Source organism: Python bivittatus, unplaced genomic scaffold (genome assembly GCF_059951505.1).
Source record: "Python bivittatus isolate LINGU-HERP-01145 unplaced genomic scaffold, Pbiv_v1 ctg000700_np1212, whole genome shotgun sequence".
Classification (NCBI taxonomy): Eukaryota; Metazoa; Chordata; class Lepidosauria; order Squamata; family Pythonidae; genus Python; species Python bivittatus.
In genome coordinates this window covers 72,083,994-72,104,542 of record NW_028277098.1, presented here as the reverse complement: position 1 = coordinate 72,104,542, position 20,549 = coordinate 72,083,994, and the positions used below count along the sequence as shown (strand labels likewise).

Below are 20,549 nucleotides of genomic sequence, written 5' to 3'. Positions count from 1 at the left end.
AATAATTCAATGTTTTAAAAACTTAATTGGGGTTTTCAACTGCCCCTTGAATTTTTAAAAATATCTGGGAATAGTTATTCCAAGGAAATATTCATTTGTGGGTGCAGATATATCCATGTTTTAATTTCAGTTAAAAATGAACCTAAATAAATTGTCAAGAATCCCACTCACTTTATTTAGCTATGTTTCCTTATCTCCTGCCTTTACATTTGACTACTTCTTACTCCTTTTCTGCACTCTACATAGCGCTGCTTACCCTAAAATGGATATAAATGTATCCATATATGATCAGGATATAACAACAGTTTGTGTTCATTCCTAGCTGTTATCTTGAAATGTTCCCATTTTGTCTAATTAAGTAGGCCAATGATCCAATATCAACTTTAAAAACAGAAGGGGGTAAAGTGCATCCATGAGACATCTTGACAGATGATCTTATGAATAAATTAGATTTTGGTGAAAAATTATTCAGCTAGGTCACATGAATGGATGGAAAGAGATAATACATTAAAGATTATTGGACATTAAGAAACCCACATAAATGAGAATGTAGCTGGTGAGTATCTGTTTGAAAAGAGGTCTGTTTGTTTCAAATATATGGTTTAAATAAGTAATATGTACAAATTGCAAAGAATGAATAAGCATCTAAAAGCATTAATTGACTGTTTATGATGAAATGTTGAATTAGCAAAGGATACATGGGTGATGAGAAAGTCTGAATGTGGGACATACTACTTTTTGGTAGTGTCAAGAATAGATCTTGGGGAAAAATACACATGGAAGAAGGAAAGAGAATGAAAGTAGAACTGCGGGAAGAGAAAGTGAGAAACTGGCAAGAAAACAGAATTATAATATAGATTGATCTTCCAACAGAATGAATGGAAAATAGAAATAAGGGCAAAAGCATGTGGAAGCTGCTTGGAACAGAATGAAAATTATAATGGAAAACAAAAAACAATTAGAGTGCCACAGAAGTGTATGTAGAGTTATACTATTGAGAGTAAGAACCACCACTGATTTCAATTTATTTCTTTTTTTTCTCAATACATATCCAGAATGTCAGTAATATATTATTGTCAAATGCTTGGTGACCTTTTATTAAACCAGACTATACAGGCTGGATAATCTGAGAAATAGTGTCTATAATCTACATGCTAGAGTCACTGTCAATATTTGTGCATCAACACTTGCTGGACAATAACTTGTCCAAGACAGCAGGATGTTTAAGAGCTTTCAAAATCTGCTATATAAACCTCATTGAGGATGGCTGGAGAAATGTTATGCAAAAAGTTATCATTATAAACTTCCAGTAATATTGGAGCAAGAAACTTGGTATGTCTGGTATCTATTATTTCTCAGATAATTTTTACTAATTTTTTCCTTGGTTACATTTGACTCAGTATTACACAATAGAAAGTAAAAACAAGTTGGTTTGTTGAGTCAGAAGCACTATATATTTTACTCTGGCCATCCTTATGGATATTACATTGTTGCAATTGTTTCAGCCTATAAGGTGATAATTTACTAGATCCTTTACATTGATGCCAATCTCTTTACATAATTAGCAGCTGTACCTTTGAAAATATTCTACTCAATACAACTTTTTTCCCTAATGTCTTCTTTCTCCCTCAGTTGTCAAGATAGTCTCTCCAAAAAGTCTCTCCCTTTTTCTAGTTCTCCCATAATCATGCAAGCCCTTAGCCTCTTCTTTAGAAGATAAACATACTAACACTGTGATTCTTCTGATTGATCGATCGATTGACTGATCAATCTATCTTGCTAAAGTTGTGGCAAGTGTTGCTTTATTAGTTAAATCAGTTGTACCTATTACCTAACCAGTAAGTTACCATTGTTTCAACTGCTTCATAGTAAGTCTACTCTTAGAAGCTAGTCTAGATAGTGGCTAGATTGTACTACACTTAAAAAGAGCAAGATAAGCTAATATAGTTCAACTGCACAAATATACTTTAGCAGTTCAAATTAATATTTTGCACATTGGATCAAAATGCAAGAACACAAGGATTATTATAGTTATGAGAATTTTCATTTATTAAACAGAAATATTTTTGCATAAATTTTATACAAAAAGTAACTGCAAATTTTGTATAGACTTTCCACTGAAAAAAACTGAAAAATTATTTTAAAGTGTTTATTTTAAAAAATAAATTGACAGATACCACACTATACTGCATGCTGACAATCACCCCATAGCTTAGGGGACTAGGGTTAGAATTTTTTAAAGACAAAAGATGTAATTTATCAAGCACAGTGGCTGTACAACTTGCAATGACAGAGATGGCCAGCCACTGTGGATTGCTTCCAAAGATAGCATTTCAAGATGCCAGCTTCCAGAGACAATGGGAATAACATGAAGTATCAGTTTTCTTAAAAACTAACCGCAGTTATCAGCAACTGGTGATGAATGTAATCATCTAGGCTCAAGTCCAAGAGATTCCAGCCATCAAAACTAGTGGGATACCGGTGTCTCTCAAGGCAAGCCTTTAATAATTACTTCTGGGATGGTATTAAATGAGTACTTTAAAGGATTATTAAATTAAAAAGCAAATAATCTTATAGCTTGTAATTACACTGTATTAGAAATTCCTGTTGTTGGGAATCCATTTATCTGAGAGCCTATTTTGGGGTCAAGGTAATTACAAAGACAAAGCTTTATTCTCTGCATGCTTCTCTAGGCACACAACCAGTGGACCTGGTAATACAGATGTTTGGAGAATACTTGGAATTCCCCTTTCATTGGAGGACTGTCTAACTAGGGAGTGTCATCCATAACAAAATTAGTTATACAACATTATTATAAATTAGATTTGTTCCTATCTGCTCCAGTTTCCGTAGACTCCTCAATATAATTGCATCCTCTCCTGTAGAAAACAGCTACTAGTTATTGCAACAACCACCTAGTGATGATTTGAATATGTAGAGTAGGTCTTGATCTTGAAGACACTGATGTGAAGATGGGAAGCAATTTGATTGCAGACACTGACACAGTATCGGAGTAAATCAAAAAGAGAAAAAATCTGAAAGGATAATATAACTATGTATGATATTTGGGCATAAAAACTTTGACACAATTTATTCTTCAGGTTTTGAACCCATCATTTTAAGCATTAGGATAATCTTTCAATAAGATTTTCTTTATCGTGTCCAGACCAGAATAATATTTTTCTGCATTAAAACAGAAGTGGGAGCTGGGAAAGACCTAGTTCTCCAGCTACCTAACCTAGAGGACAGGGCAGGCATGTTCCTCAAAGGACCTGCTCCATGATGTCATTTCATGCAAAACAAAATAAGCCCCAACTTGGTATGAATGAACCAGTTTGGGTAGCCCTTTTGCAACTGGAATGCTTGCACAATATCTCTGCCTAATCTCACCTGCCCTGCACTTTCCTAAAAGAAGAAAGTCCTCAACATTCTTGCTCCTGTGCAACTGTGGAGAACTTGGGTTCTATGTTTTCCTCTGTTGGAGGCATGGCATTCATACGCTGGCTAGAGGACCTCCATCACCAGTACAAAGGCATCAGCCTTTTCTCAAACTTGGGCACAGGTATATGAAAGCTGGTGTAGTTTCATGAAACAAAACTATGAGCCTACGCTGAAATCCCTGATCATTCTGACTAATCTATCTTTCATGTTTTGGTTACAATATGGACAAAAGATGGAAACTGTTGCCCTGAGCACTTTGGAGAAAAGACAGGTTAACCATGCAGTAAATAAAATGTGCGATATAAAAACCCCAATAGTATCAGTGTACAAAATATCCCAGTATAGTAATTATGAACACTTTAATATCCACATTATCTTAATTTCATTAAAAAAAACAAAAACCTGCAAAGAAAGAGTACATTTTAAAAAACAATGACATGGCTAAAATGAATTATATTTTCTTAAATGCCAATCATATTCTTAAGGATATGAAGGGAGCTGCAAAATATCTCTCTTTAGAAACATTGGCTTATTTTAAAAAGTTGAAAAATATGGGTTATAGTTTCAATGCACATAAGTAAAGGAAAAGATTGATATCTGGTCTAGGATACCTTGCTGTGATTTCACAGTATCAATTTCTCAGACTGTAAGGTTGAGCAAAATATAAATTATTTTGTGTTTCTATTGTAAAAATTCTGCTTTCTCAAAATACATTCCCAGATGACATGACTGTATTAATGCAATTTAAAACATCAAGCCACTTGTTATTATCTCCTGTGGGGGGGTGTATATGTGCATGAGCATGCCTCAGCGATATGGAAAACTATGCTGGTTTGCATCTGGGTGCAATTCAAGGTGCTGGTTGTTGCCTATACAGCCCTAGATGGCATACAGCCTGGTTATTTGAGGGCCCACCTATCTCCCATAATGTCTGCCTGGCTGATTTGATCCTGCAGGGTTGACGCACTCTGCGTTCTTTTGATTAAACAATGTAATCTCTCAGGACCCCACAAGTGCTCTATAGCAGTGTCTGCCCTCTGGGATAAGGTTCCCCCTGAGATTCAGATGGCCCCCATTCTGCTGTTGTTTAGAAGAATTGCGAAGACCTGATTCTTCACCCAAGCCATCGGCAAAGGAGAGTGAGACCCCTCACTTTATCGTACGTCATCTTTTATCTTTATTTTTTATGTTTCATTGATTTTATTATAATTTCTTTTTTGATTGTTGTAAGCTGCCCAAAGTTGTTGAGAATCAGGCAGCATACAAATTTAATAAATAATATGACAATAATTATGAAGCCAGCCTTGCCATTAGAAAACTAAGGATGTATACATGTACCTTAAAAATGCACAAAGAAATAAGGAAGCACTTACCAAGGCAATCCAAAGTACAATGTATTCATCAATAAAGCTATTAAAATATTGGTCCAAGAACAAAAGTGCTGGACCTATGAATGCTGTGTCATGCAGATGCATCTCACTTTTGGTCATATGTGCAACCTACAGAGAAAAAGCAAGCATTTGTTATTTATAATAAATAGTAATTTTTATGGAGTAAGCAACTACATTTTGATAAACATTTCTCTTCAAGGATTGGATTATGGCCACTCATAGGACAATCCTTATTGAAGTGTCACCATATGCACTAATAATTCTGGTATCTGCATTGGAAGAAAAAAAATTAAACCTCTAATAGTGAAGTATTTCATAGAAAATTAGTTAAAAGCACAAGGAAATACTTACCACCAGTTTGTTAGTTATCTTAGCAGAAACAAACCCAAAAGTCAGTATATAGAGGCAAGGATGTTTTTCAAAAAGTTCTACAGCAGATTTCTTGTAGATCATGGCAGCTAATGTAATGACAGCTCCAATATGAAGAAATGGCGAAAGGACACTTGTTCCCTATGTGGGAAAGGGATTTAATATTAATTTACCGTGCTGAGCATATTACAGGAACACAGTTGTCAACAGTCCAGAGCACACTTTGGTTGAATGAATGAATGAATGAATATAATTAATTAATTAATTATAAGTAAACCTCCTTGAACTCTTTCAAAGTCAATGGGGAACTATTGAGAAATATATTACCTATTTGGTTAAGATGAAAGGGATAAATAAGCATATATTTATCTAATTTATTTAATTATGCAATTTATATGTTGCTCAATTCCAAAAAGACTCTGAGCAGAATAACACAAAAGAAAAATAGAATTAAAAGAAAAAATAAATAACCAACCCCAAAGTGATTGTTGAACAATGTGCAGCTAAGGTGTTATGATGGCTGGGTGGGGAGCTACCAATCCAAGCATGGCAGTGCAAGGCACCTCCTTTACTCCAGAGGAAGGACCGTCCTGAGGAGAATGCAATTTGGGAGGTGTGAACGGAAGGACATGTCTGAGGGAGGCTCAGAGTTTTAGCCTAGGGAAACCTCCATCTGCCCAGAGAGGCAGAATTATGAATATAATTAGAGCCAGGGAAGGCAAGTATTGGTGAATATGTTCCAATATGAAGTGAACTTGTTCATAACCCATTTTAAGTTACATACTTAAATAATAAAAAGTGATTGCATCATCCTCTATTTTCTCCATATTCCACTTACATTATCTCACATTATCTCAGAAACATAAAGAAATAAAGGAGAAAAAGAAAATTTGTAAATCAGAAAAAAAGGTTGTTAGTGACAACAAGATAAACAGATCCTTTGCAAATCTCTAAGAGTTAATAAAATTGAATTTAATTTTGAAGAGAAAGATAAATAAGAAAAAAATCCATAATAGGAATACAATTTTTAATTTACATCTTTGGACCTTCAAGGGCTACAAGCCAAATTGGACAATTATGTTCAGTCTGTGTGAGTGTGGAGTGGAGTGGAAAGTTAAAGCAGAAAAAATGGATGCTTTAAGTTGCTCATAAGTTTGAGGAGGAAAAACCCCTATGCATTGAAACTGGAGATTTTGTTGCTGAATGTCAACAGTGCCATCTGGGGATATCCTGGAGACTGAAAAGTAGATGGTGGAAGGCACTCATAAAATGTGTAGATTACCACCCGCATATGTTTAATATATAGAAGGGTGGGAAACCTATATGTTTCATGTGATTGCTAACATACAGTGGTGTTTAAAAGTTTGTGAAGCCTTTTGAATTTTCAATGTACAAACAGCTGGAAGTATTTTCATATAAATTTAATAAATAAATAAATGTTTCTGCATAAATATGACCTAAAATGTGATCTGTTCTCCACACAAGTCCTAAAATTAGATAAAGAGAACCCAATTAAACAAATGAGTCAAAAACATTACACTTGTTCATTTATTTATTGAGGAAAATGATTGAAAGCTACATATTTGTGCATGGCAAAAATATGTGAACTTTCAGTAACTGGTGTGTCCTTGGGTAGCAATAACTACAACTAAATGTTTCCAATAACTACTGATCAGTCCTGCACATCAACTCGGAGGAATTTTAGTCCATTCCTTCTCACAGAACAGCTTCAGCTCAGGGGTGTTGGTGGGCTTCCTCGCATGAACTGCCTGCTTCAGGTCCTTCTACAACATTTCTGTAAGAGTAAGGTCAGGACTTTGACTTGGCCCTTCCAAAACATTAACTTTCTTCTGCTTTAACCATTCTTTGGTTGTACGACTTGTGTATTTTGGGTTGTCGTCTTGCTGCATGACCCACTTTCTCTTGGGCTTCAGTTCATGGACAGATACCATTTACATTTTCCTGTAGAATTTGCTGGTACAATTCAGAATTGATAGATCCATAAATGATGGCAAGCCATCCTGGTCCAGAGGCAGCAAAGCAGGCCCAAACCATGATACTGCCACCACCATCTTTCACAGATGGGATAAGGTTCTTATGCTGGAATGCAGGCTTTGCCTTTTGCCAAACATAACACTTTTCATTCAAGCCAAAGAGTTCTATTTTGGTCTCATCAGTCCACAAAACATTCTTCCAATAGTCTTCTGGCTTACCCATGTGGCCTTTCATAAATTGCAGATGGGCAGCAATGTTCTTTTTCGAGAGTAGTTGCTTTCTCCTTGCAACCCTGCCATGCACACCATTGTTTAGTGTTCTCCTAATGGTGGTCTCATGAACACTGCTATTTGTCAATGCAAGAGAGGCCTTTAGTCCTCTAGATGTTACCCTGGGGTTCTTTGAGATCTCCTGGAGTATTATATGTCTTGCTCGTGGTGTGATCTTGGTCAGTAGACCACTCCTGGGGAGGGTAACAATGGTGTTGAATTGCCTCCATTTCTACTCAATCTGCCTGACAGTGGACTGGTGGAATCCAACCTCTTTGGAAATAATTTTGTCACCTTTTCCAGCCTGGTGAGCATCAACAATTGTTTTTCAGAGGTCCTCAGAAATCTCCTTTGTTCAAGCCACGACACACTCCCATATTGTTGTGAAGAACTGAATGCCCAGAATTCTGTTCTTTAAATAAGACAGGACTTCGCACACTCACATCTGATTATCTGATTGAAACACCTGACTTTAATTTCCCCTTCAAATGAACTGATAATCCTAGAGTTCACATAATTTTGCCACACACAAATATGTAGCTTTCAATCATTTTTCTCACTAAATAAATGAACAGGTATAATGTTTTTGACTCATTTGTTTAATTGGGCTATCTAGGTTTAGGACTTGTGTGGAGAACAGATCATGTTTTAGGTCATATTTATGCAGAAATACTGAACATTCAAAAGGGCTCACAGGCTTTTAAACACCACTGTATATATTAAACACTCATCCAACTTAATACAAAATCTGCCCCGAAGAAAACTGACCTTAGTTTATTTTTGGAAGATTGCCAATGGAGCTCTAATATCCTAAAAAGTGTGGAAAAACAAAAACTGCAGTTTTCTTTACTCTGACTAGAGTGTATTTTACTTTATGGAGATGTATGAATTCAATCTAGTATAAGAAGAGTCTGAAATTTATACCAGAAAATGATGCATCTTCAAAACCAGATGTAAAAAAAACCACCCAGAGTCACCCTTTGGGGGGAGATGGGTGGCATACAAATTTAATAATAAATAAATAAATAAATAAATAAATATTTAAAAATCTTTCCTTAGTCACTATATTGTACTGGAACTTTTCTTTGGATACTGCATATTCTTTCTCTTCACTAGTAACCTAGTGGAAGATCTTACTAATTAGCCTTCAAACATTCTAAAATAAGGCAATATTTTAAATCATATAGAATAAGATTGAATAATTTTCCTTCAGGCTCATCTGTCTGAGAATGCCATCTGATGAGAACTAGGAAATGGTTATTTTTTATTACTGCCCCCGTGCTTTGAAACTCTCTGACCACAGAGATCCAGTCTACCTCTTCCCTCCTGGGTCTGAAGTCCTGGCTTTTCCATCTAGCCAAGGAGGAGTTTCTTTTTACTGACGGTTTTCTGATAGCCGCTATGAGCCTTTGGAAAGAAGGGAGGGAGGGAGGGAGGGAGGATTACACAGAAGAGAAAATAGGAGAACGCTGTATATTAAAAATACAAAACAAAACAGAAAAACACTTACTGCTATGGTTGATCCATTTTTGCCAACACCACCTGTGAAGATCACACCAAAGTAGTTTGTACAAGAGAATATGGTTCCTGCTACTGTACAAACAGCTGGAAGTATTTTCATTTGAATGTTTAACACTGGAATCTTAACAAGAAAGGGAAAATATTAAAACATTTTAAATATTTCAAGTTAATTTTATTTTAGTTTTCAAAAGAACTCAAAACATTCCACTTTTCTAAATCTGTATCTAGGAACTTTCTGGAAGAAAGGGATAAAGAAAATCTCTGTACGCATTACCTTTCAGAAAATTATGTGTCCATGATGACTGAAATGATCTATATGTGACAATTTATTTCCTGAGAAAAAGCAAATAATAACTGAATAGAAGGGCCAAACATTTGGATTCCTTTTTGGCATAAATCAGAAACCAAGATTCAATTAACTTATAATAGATAGTGTCTTTGAGGTAAGAAGTGGCATAATGAAAATAATTGCTTGCATATGTTTAAGGAGGAAAGCTGGTTGAAAATTGCAGAAGAATAAAGAAAAGACCTTTGGATATACTCCAAAATTCTATGCCACAAACATAGAAATAAAGAAAAAAATAAGAATGTGTGACTGCATGGGAATGCAACAATGGATCATTTTGCAGTACTCTGGACAGAACCAAACAGATGGTATTGAGAAGTTTACAGTATTAGCAAAAGGGTGGAGTGCTAATACTCATTGTTCCCAGTATAGCATCTGATAATCAAAGCTACTACTTGTGAACAATGATGATTCATGAATAATCATTGCTTCACCTACAGTCCTTTACATTATCCAATACTGTTAATTTCACAATAATATCAAACACTGCCTTATACCACATTAAAGCAACACTGGCAGTGGCTCTGTGGAATTTCAGATCAATCTGAAGATAATTGAATGCCCTTCTGCACAATCTCTATACACTAAATAATGTCATGTGAAGAAATGTTTCCATTTCTCAGTTGTAAACATAATTTTCAAATAACTAAACTACAGACAAATGAGTTGCTGTACTTATTCTACAGTATTATTCTGAACATTAGTCTTAAGTGTGAACTGAAAACTAGTGATGAATATTTGACTACTTTTTTCCTTACATTGTCATTCTATACACGCCTACTGAGAAGTAAATACCATGGAGTTCATTAGGGTTTGTATATAGTAAGTGTGTATAGGATTATAGCCTTAATTTCCAAAAAATAGAGCAATTGTAATCATTATGCTTAAATCAGCTGCATCCTTTTGTGTCTCCCTCCCCCATCAAAGGAAAATAGGATTCTTGGGGTTCTAGATACTTTTTTCAAACTGCATAAAATGTCAATATTATATATTTCACACAAGCTCTTTATGTATTTTTTAAAAAATCTAAATATTAACATAGAGATGCCAGCCCTGTCCTTAATTTACAGTAAGCACGGTCTAAAACCAGCCTGTTTGTTTGTAACTGTGTATAGTATTGTACTGCTAGCCTATTACCCAACTTTCTAATTATGGTATAATAAATATTTGTTCCATCCATTTAATAAATTTTCTCATGAAACAGATAGCTATTTTTAAATTATATGATGGGAGCATACATAACATATGAGCAGTTCCAGCATTCATTTTCCTTAAAAACAGTGGTAAGCAATATAATTACTTCTTCCCCATCATGCTATAAGCATTCATGCATTTATTCATTTGGTTTTTAGAGAGTACAGACTTTTCATTACTTGTACAGAATCACACATACAGTGATGTGAAAAAGAAAGTACACCCACTTTGAGTTCTATGGTTTTACGTATCAGGATATAATAAAAATCATCTGGTCCTTAGCAGTTCTCAAAAGTAGGTAAATACAACCTCAGATGAACAACAACACATGACATATTACACCATGTCATCATTTATTTTATAAAAAGAAAGCTAAAATGGAGAAGCCATGTGTGAAAAACTAAGTACACCTTATGATTCAAAAGCTTGTAGAACCACCTTTAGCAGCAATAACTTGAAGTAATTGTTTTCTGTATGACTTTATCAGTCTCTCACATTGTTGTGGAGGAATTTTGGCCCACTCTTCTTTACAACATTGCTTCAGTTCATTGAGGTGTGCGGGCATTTGTTTATGTACAGCTCTCTTGAGGTCCCACCACAGCATTTCAATCGGGTTGAGGTCTGGACTTTGACTGGGCCATTGCAACACCTTGATTCTTTTCTTTTTCAGCCATTCTGTTGTAGATTTGCTGGTGTGCTTGGGATCATTGTCCTGTTGCATGACCCAATGTCGGCCAAGCTTTAGCTGTCAGGCAGATGGCCTCACATTTGACTCTAGAATACTTTGGTATACAAAGGAGTTCATGGTCGACTCAATGACTGCAAGGTGCCCAGGTCCTGTGGCTGCAAACAAGCCAAATCATCACCCCTCCACCACCGTGCTTGACCAGATGATTTTTATTATGTCCTGATACGTAAAACCATAGAAATCAAAGAGCGTGTACTTTCTTTTTCACACGACTGTATGTTAAGATTAACAAAACAGAAGGGAGGCCACAGCAATATATTGTAAACCACTTTCAGAATATTCTAGGAATACACTGGCATAGAAATACAGTAAATGCTATCCTCATTCTTTCTGCCCCACTGCATTTGCTTCTCTTTCACTTTGTGGACAGAATACTGCAACAGTACCATTAGAACAAGCTTCGTGAAACTATCATGTAAATATAAAGTGATACAGAAAGAAAAGTAGAATATTTGAGTATATATATATATATACTGATGTATGTATGTATGTATGTATGTATGTATGTATGTATGTATTTCTCTTCACAAAATGAGCCTTTTTTCCCAATGTAAAAAACAACTGAAAGTATCTAAGCCTACCAAATGAAAAGATATTGTTTTAAATGAACACTTATTCAAATTTTAAAATAATTTGTTAGTTTTGTTTGCTTTTACTGTAAAATATATTTTGTAAGATCCTCCAATTATTTATTATTTTTAAATATTTAAATAACTTACAAACTTATGACACAAACAATTGTTATAGACAAACAACATGCTCAAGCATCTATGGCAGCAAAATTATCTTGCTAATTATTTCTTTACAAGATGTCATGAAATTTAGGCACCACAATTTGAACTTCATTTATAGTACAAGACTTACAGTAGTAGATCTACGATTGCCAATTGGAGGTTCTAAATCCATTGCTCAGTGTTGATATAGCCATGACTCTCAAAGGCTTGGCATGGCCACTTTGAGGCTCTTTCCCTCCAAGGACTGGGGAAGAGCCTCAAACATTGCCTCAATACTGAGAGCAGCAAGTTTGGAAAGACACTATGTAGGGATGTACATAACTTTCCATGTATAAACTCTTCTATGAACATAACAGCTGGTTTCAGGAGCTCCATGCTTGAACCATATGTACATGTTTCAAGTATCTTTATATGGAACAAAATGGGTCTTTTTTACTCTAGTTACAAACCAAAATGTGATTGATTGGGGCACAAGTATTTGGGAGTGGAGTTAAGAAAAAGCCAAGAACATTGGTGGTGCCTGAGGAGTGGGAGGACAGGTGGTAAAGATTGGGGGTGAGCAGGCTGGTAGGATATGTCTCACTGAAGACACTGAAAAGAGATGGAATGAAAAGGGGCCAGTCCTTGGCATAATCACCTATTAAATACTCAGGGATCTCTCTAGATTTTGATTCACCTAATACCTGGAACAACCAAAGTGTTCTAGTTTTGCTTCTGCTGAACCATGGCTGACTGAAGTGGTTCACCAGAACTTCCAGAATATGATGGCTTGTTCTGGGTTAGAAAGAACACGTATTTTCTATTGCTTGCATACTCTTAGCATTATGCAAAGCATCCCTCCAAATGATGCATAGCTCTACCAGTGTACTGCTTTTCAATCCAAGCATCTGCAGTCTACTAATTTGTGCTACTGAACCATCAAATATATTAGTAACTTGTTCAGATGACAGTCAAAATTATTTCTTATGGAAGAGATTTTGGCTGAATGACAGCACTTTATGCTAAGTATGGTTGAAATATTTGGAGAATGGTGTCAAAATATAATTTAAGACAACAAACATTTATTCCATTGGAAATGTTAAGATCTTTCCAACAGAAATAAGAATAATCTAAATATATAAGGGAATTAATCTCTTTAGAATAGTAGACTAAAAGAAATTATACATATATATATATATATATGTCTATATATATGATATAGAGATGGACAAAATTACCATAGTTTGCCAAAATGTAGGTCCTCCAATCGCTGCCAGTAAATGCATGATTATTATGAAGACTTGAACCTCAGTGACATCAATTCTGATTAGGTACAAAAAAGCCAAAAAAGCAGAATTACTCAAAGCAATTTTAAATAATTTTGCAGGCACAGCAGCTCTTATTTATCATGCACAAGGTAAAAAAAAGAACAATGAATAAATGGAACAAGGAAAAAAATGAAAATTAAAGCGAAACATTTTTTAAAAAATATAACTGTAATGTAGCTCATTAGCTTCACAGTATAGAGCTATTATTTATTTTTATATAGTTGATTTACAGTATATTCTCCTTTTTTATTCAGAGCACTCAAGACCACAACTCTAAATTGCCATAGAGGATAGTTGGTAAATATGTAGAGAATGAGCAATGCTTTAAATTTCGACAACAGTCAGTCACTGACTAGAGAGTCAAGCTGATTTTAAAATGTAAACATGACTTTCTCATTCCACTGGATGATTGGTTGCAAGAGAAACTTTCAGAATTTTCCTTCCCACTAACACTGTGGCAGTATAGGAGTATAGCTAGGAATATTGGAAGTTTTTATTTCTTTCAAACAATGACAAGCAGTTGCAGACTGTAAACCTTGCCCACCAATAAAAAGAATTTAGATAGCAAGCTTTTAAGAAAAATAATGGACTTCAACTATCTTTCTCCTTTCATTCTGTGGTTCAATTCACAAAGATCTGTAACTAGATTTATTTTATTTAACTTTTATACTGCTGATTTCAGTGAACTGACTCATGGCACTTTAAATAAACAGATTATGTTAAGTCAAGGTTTGTTTATGTGAACCTATAAGTAATCACCATTTAAAACCATAGTTTTAAGTTGGTGTATGAATCATCACTTGTTTTAATGCAGCTTTAACACATTTGTTATGTTTGAATCCATACTCTTGGTCTATTCCTAGTGTATTTGTGTGTTCCATGTAAGCCTCTTCCTCAAAGATGTACAATTTTTTCTGGCCAAGGACCACACTTGGCCTTTGGCCTCTGGAAATTGCCCTTCAAACAAAGGTAGGATCAGAATAAAGAAGGAGGTAAAAGTAGGATAAAAACTAAATTCAACTTTATTTAAAGTATATTAATTAAATACAGTTAACTTGAATACGCCACAGGTATATAATATGATCTTAAATTACACTTATTGACAATCTTTGAAGAAAGCTTAGGTGTATACCAAAAGTTTTGGGGCTGTATACAGCCCAGAGCCATAAGTACCACTGTGCTCTTGCCTATCCATAGAAATCCAGGGCAAGGGGAGCTACAAAAGCATCACTCTTAAGGCTAATTTGTGTTTTCTTATTTTTTATCCCAAACATGTCATTCTTCCTGGCTACCATCCTCCTTCCATGCCCAACTTTTTCCTGAGCCTAAGGCAAAGATAAGGCTTCGATTTGCAAATGCCAAACCACATTTCTTTCCCCCAACAAAACACTCATTTCTCAGAAGGGAAACTAGTGATGTTCAGAATAATATATGTGGTACAGATAAAATGCACATCTTACATACACAAACAAAAAGATACCTTATACTTTCAAGCCCCCAAAATCCAACTGCACAGGAAAATATTATTCTACTTAACATGAATTTAGATCATTTCATATGTAAACAATGGAAAGGAAATATTTTAATGTGCAGTTAATAATTTTTGAAAAATGTATTTGATACCTGGCCACTAGTAGTGCAATATCTATTATATGATATGACAGGTAATATGAGTTCTCTGGGAATTATCCATTAATATCCAATTATTGTTTCAGAAAGTTCAAACAGAAACATCAGTCATGGCAAGAATTCTTATATATACACATATAGTCATACTTCAAACATGGAGACAGATACACAGATCTATACATCAAAAGCAAAGACATACATATACATCAATCCATATGCCAAAACCACAGAAGTAGATTAAGCTACCTTGCATAAATCATACGTTAGTCAAAAAGAAAAATTAAGGCTACAGAAATGTTAGGGAAATTTCAAGAGAAAAATAGGTCAGATTTTAGGAATATGACAAGTGTGCAAGAAAGCATAATAAATCTATGCATCCACCGTCCACAATCTTTTTCAAAACTGATATTTTACATATTAAGGTATATATTCATATCCCATATAAAAGAAGCTCTATAGTCAACATCTGAGGATCACACTTGAGCACTCACATTTATAAATGCAGTGAAATAACTATTATTATAAATAGAGCAAACTAAGCTGATATGTTGTCAACTCTTGATTTTTGAAACAAATCATTTTTATTAAGCAAAGAGTTAGTATGTTTACATATTCCTATTTAATGTATTACATCATTCCTGCAAAAATTACTAGGTGGCACTCATTCTTGGAGAAGATTCTTGAAGCAAGAGGTTCCTCTGCGCGGAAGAATCCCTCTCCAACAATGGTAGTTTTGGAACTTTTGGTTAATAAGTTGGAACTTATTAACCATAAATGTGGCACATAGTTAATAAAAATCCCTCCTGGCAAATGTGAAGTCTGCCACTGATACTCAGAGATCTGGGAGTTTAGAAAGTGAATCCCACCATCTCTTGACAAAGTCTAAATAGCCAATGGGTGATTTCAGTTTTATTTTTTAACTCTAACATAATGGCAAGCTGTGGCTATATAAAAGTAAGTCAACCATTAAAAAACACATGGGGGGGAACACCTTTAGCTAGTAGATAATTCTGCTCTTCTGAATTCTACAAAAATACACTGAGCAGTAGCAGCAGAAATCCTACCGATTTAGCCAAAACACACACACACACACACACACACACACACGCACAGAGACCCCTTCATTTCCCATCAATCTATACACCAAATATATGACTGGATTTTTGCTTTTGATAAGTGGGTAACAACCACAATATTTCAAAACCTTAGAATGGTGGATGAGATACTGTTCAGTCAAAGAATATTATCATGTCCAACATGGCCACAGATACAAATTAGACATCATATACATGCAGTAGGCAGAGATCTTTGCTTGGTGACATTTTTCTGATATAAGAAATAATGATGGGTAATGAAATACTAAAGATATAATGGAATTTGTTTTAAATATGACTGTGCATATAAGTTTCAATATATGAAATTCATTTAGGGCCATATTAAATATGGATGCCAGGGTTGTGCGGAGGAGAGATACATATTTCCCCTTAATCTTATATAGCATATTGGTGATTTCATTTTTGTCTCCATTTGGGTGTCTTCCTTCCTTGTTCATTTTAAATGTTCTGTAAACTATCATTGCTGTTTTAATACAATGCCACATTCTGTATATTCCATCCTAGGCACCTAATTTATCCAGGTTACTCAGTCCATATTTTGCCCATTATTTAAAAATCTGGCAAGATAAAGGAAAGTCTTTCATACATGACATTTTGATAGCAAAATTATGACAACTGTCCCACAGAATGGGGCCACAGAATTTGAGAAAAATATTTAAGATGTTATTGATTTCACTAGATAGTATCATGTTTTATAAATTTTTCAAACTACAAAACTCACAGCTCCAATTGCATTTCGGACATAGACTGACTAGATGGCCTTAGGCAAACTGCTTTCAGCATCTGACATGTTTCCCACCTCCAAATACAATGTGATGATGCTATTATCACCAAAATGAAATATAGTTGTAAAACCTCTGAAACTGATATATCCTAATTATTATTATCACAATCATCTGATAATTAAAATAGCCTTATGTTTTTGATTTATTGATTCTGGCAATTTACTCTACATCAGCAGTATTCAGACCCGACAAAAATTATACCTGAATTAATATTCAGGTAATATAATTAATACAGTATTATGCATTTAATAATTTCCCCTTTCTGACATATTAACATTAATACTGGCTACTTTTGGAGCCACAAAAGATTTGAGGCCTAGGGCCTCAAGCTGTACTTTGCTATACTTCACCTTGGTTTATGCCCCACATTCCTCTCACTGGTGATCCACATTTTCTTATGCCATATGTATATTGCTGTTTCCTGCTGTAGTATAGAGTAGGAACAATAAGTGTCTGCATAATGGTCTGAAAGATTTATCTGAACACTTCTTCCCCAAAATACCCAAATTCTCATTCATATTTTGTGCTGCAAGAAATCATATTTGAACCGCAGCTATTGCAAGTTTCTCATAAACTTTAATCTGTTATTAAAAGTATTAACATTTCTAGATATAAACTTGCCAATCATATTACTTTGGAAAATCTTTCTGTGTGAGTTTTTCCTTTTCAAAAGCAATATTAATAGAAATGGATAAAAGGAATCCATTAGGCATATACATTTGCTTGTATAAAATTATGTTTATATCAGCAGCTCCCAATAGCACTGTTAAAAATGTTTTAGTATGGGACACCACAAAACAACAGAAAAATTAACACAACTAAAAGTTTAAATGCTTTTTTCCTGTTATTTCATAAAGGAAAGTTGGAGGACAGAATTTTCACTTAGAAGAAAATTATGTTATAAATCTTAGAAAGGAGACTGTAGAATCTTTCCTAAGCTTGAGGGCAAGGAACTGCAAAAGATGAGTGAGAATATTTGTATGAATATAAATATACCCACTCCTCATGTAGTGACCAGGTTCTGTTCCAACAAACAGGTCGTTAAGCAAAATGGTTGCTAAGCAAACCATGTGACTGAAACAGAAAGAAAGATGCTGCAAAGATCACTGGTTGCTGCTTCATTTAGATAAAGTTCTCTCATATAGCTACACCAGCATTACTCACTCCGGCGTGCATTGTTGTCAGGGGCACAAAATTTGGTCATAAATGTGCATGTGGGTCAGAAAATGAATTTTTATTATCCTTATATTTGCGAATGGCTGCCAACTGAGGTGGTTGCTAACCGAGGAGTGGGTGTACACTTCCAAGTAGCTATCCGCATAATTCTTTTTTCTGGTGGAAAGGTTTCTAGCAAAAGAAGAAAGGCTCCAACAAAATTAACCCTGAGTATATACAAAGAGCTGCTCTCACAGTCTGACATTCTTTTCTTAAAGAGATAATCAGTTCTGTATGTTTTACAACAACCAATAAGGAAGAAAACACCCATGTTTCAAAACAAATCTATTTTATTTAGAATGAGGGGAGAAGGGAAACTTCATAGTCTGATTGAATTTTTATTTTCTATTCAGACATTATAGATCATCTTATATTGAAACAAATGTCTGGAAAGTATACTTAGTAAAACAACTGCCTCCCCCCCCCCCCCCCAATTTTAGTGTGCATGACAAAAAAGGGCTGCTTCCATAGAATTTACATCATTGCTTCCTGGGCAAAACCAATTTTTATCAGTTACTGTGTTATTCCAAAATTCAGATCTGAGAATTCCTGTTAGAAGGTGAATTATTATAATACAGAGTTCAGACTCAGTTACATCAAATCTACAAGTGTGGGGAAAAAGAACATTTCAGAACACTTTTAGAGATCTTCAGTTTGAAAGTTCCATGACTGCAAATTTTTACTCATAACTGAAGAAATGGATTAAAAATCATAGGAAATCTTTAAAAAGTTACAAGGTTAAAATTACAAAGAGAGGAAAACAGCAATTATAAGGGAAGCAATCCCCATCACCTGAAATCCATGGCAAAATTCCTGAATGTCATGAATTGCAATCAGTATTTTAAAATAGGGAGACTAGAAATAATTTGAAGGCAATATATAATTTCTTTAACAGTTGCTAAACAAATCTCACACAAATCCAGTTTACATTTTCAAGGCCATTACATAAGCCTCATGCAAATCCTTTAGGTAATCTATAGCAGTAGTTCTAAATTTGGGTTACAAAACCACCAAGAGATCAGAAAGGATCAGAAGCTGTTCCTCTATGAATGAATGAAAAGAATAATTTTCATTTTAACTTTTCTATTATGACCATCTCTGTTACAATCATGTAAAATTATTTCAGAACAGAATATTTAGGATCTCCAGGATAGGTTATAAAGTACTTTGAAATGGAATGTTATATATTTTAATGGCAACATTTTAGTTTTATAATTTTATTACTTTTTTAAAAATAGTACATTTTATATTTATGTAGCCTGAACACGTGTTTAAAATAAAAGCATGCCCTCATGAAAAGATATAAAGTTTTAGTCACATAAATTCTGTTCTAGACTTTCTTTTTCAATAAATCACAAGAAGAATCTATGAAGATATTTCATGTAATTTATATTTATTAGTACATACTTATACAATGAAGTTGTGAAACTTTCATTATCTTGCTGTCTCTTAATTCAGCGAAGAAGCATTTTATACCTTAGGATATGTTCCCGCATCTATGCTTAATATCTAGCTCCAATATTTAATGTTTCTTTTTTTAAAAAAAGAATTTGAAACTGAGAAAATGTATTGATCACAGTGAATATACAGACTGATTTACTTTCCCCCAGAACTCAAACCTCACATGAAATCAATTAAAGTTTATTGCTTCAGAAAGTGAAGAGGATCAGAAAAAAGGCCACACATTTGAATACAGCTTTCTTTCACCTTACTACTTAAAATGCTCCAAATTGAATAAAAGGAGTCTTATATTTTAGAAATTTGTTATCCATGATCTTAAAGCTGGTTCACACATTGCCACTGTTTGATTAACCATGGTTGTTGAAAATTGGATTGCTTCATCCAATATATTAAAATATAAAACTATCCTTTATAAACCACAGTGGCTGGATTCATTCAGTGACTAAGCTGAAACCAAACAAAGTATCTTATGGTTCTGCATAATATGTGTACCAATGCTTTTTAGTCTTACAACCAAGATATGAAGGACAAAATGGCTAAATGTATGAAGACTATTTCTAAACTAGTAGCCCTACCTTTGGGATGAGAAGGTTATACAATTAGCAGCATGAACCAATGCAGCCAAGCAGTGACTTTGTAGCTTTTGAAAAAAGAAATCCACATCTGACTTTCACACATCTATCATGACCCTAATTGATTATTCATAATACAGATACTGTTAACTACATAGTAAATGACAAATGAACCATACCTTATCAGCCATGAAAGGAAAGGTTTTTTAAAAAAAAATTGTTAATATGCAAGATCAGTTGTTACTGCATCTAGTCAGCATTGAATTTAAACAGATTTAAACAAGATTGTACATAAGGTTTCATTTTAGAACTTTATAATAGAACACTTGAACTGAAAGTAATAACCTTATGCATATCTACGTAGATATTACCTCATAACTTTATACAACAATATGTAGCATTTATGTTTTCTAGTTGATATGCCTACTTCATAATATTTCTTTTAAATTTTCAATAG

At 34.4% G+C, this 20,549-nt stretch overlaps 1 protein-coding gene across 2 annotated transcripts in view; it reads right to left on the bottom strand.

Annotated features, from left to right (window-relative positions):
• The window catches only part of CEPT1 (choline/ethanolamine phosphotransferase 1), a 42,126-nt gene continuing 21,577 nt past the window's right edge, over window positions 1-20,549 (bottom strand). For both annotated transcript variants that reach the window (XM_088154533.1, XM_007428684.4), the window contains 5 exons: window positions 13,226-13,310; window positions 8,976-9,107; window positions 5,184-5,342; window positions 4,815-4,940; window positions 1-3,035 (listed from right to left, as the gene is read on the bottom strand). In XM_088154533.1, the coding sequence (XP_088010659.1) occupies window positions 2,916-3,035; window positions 4,815-4,940; window positions 5,184-5,342; window positions 8,976-9,107; window positions 13,226-13,310 (622 nt within the window). In that variant the 3' untranslated portion in view covers window positions 1-2,915. The remainder of the gene's footprint in view (window positions 3,036-4,814; window positions 4,941-5,183; window positions 5,343-8,975; window positions 9,108-13,225; window positions 13,311-20,549) is intronic.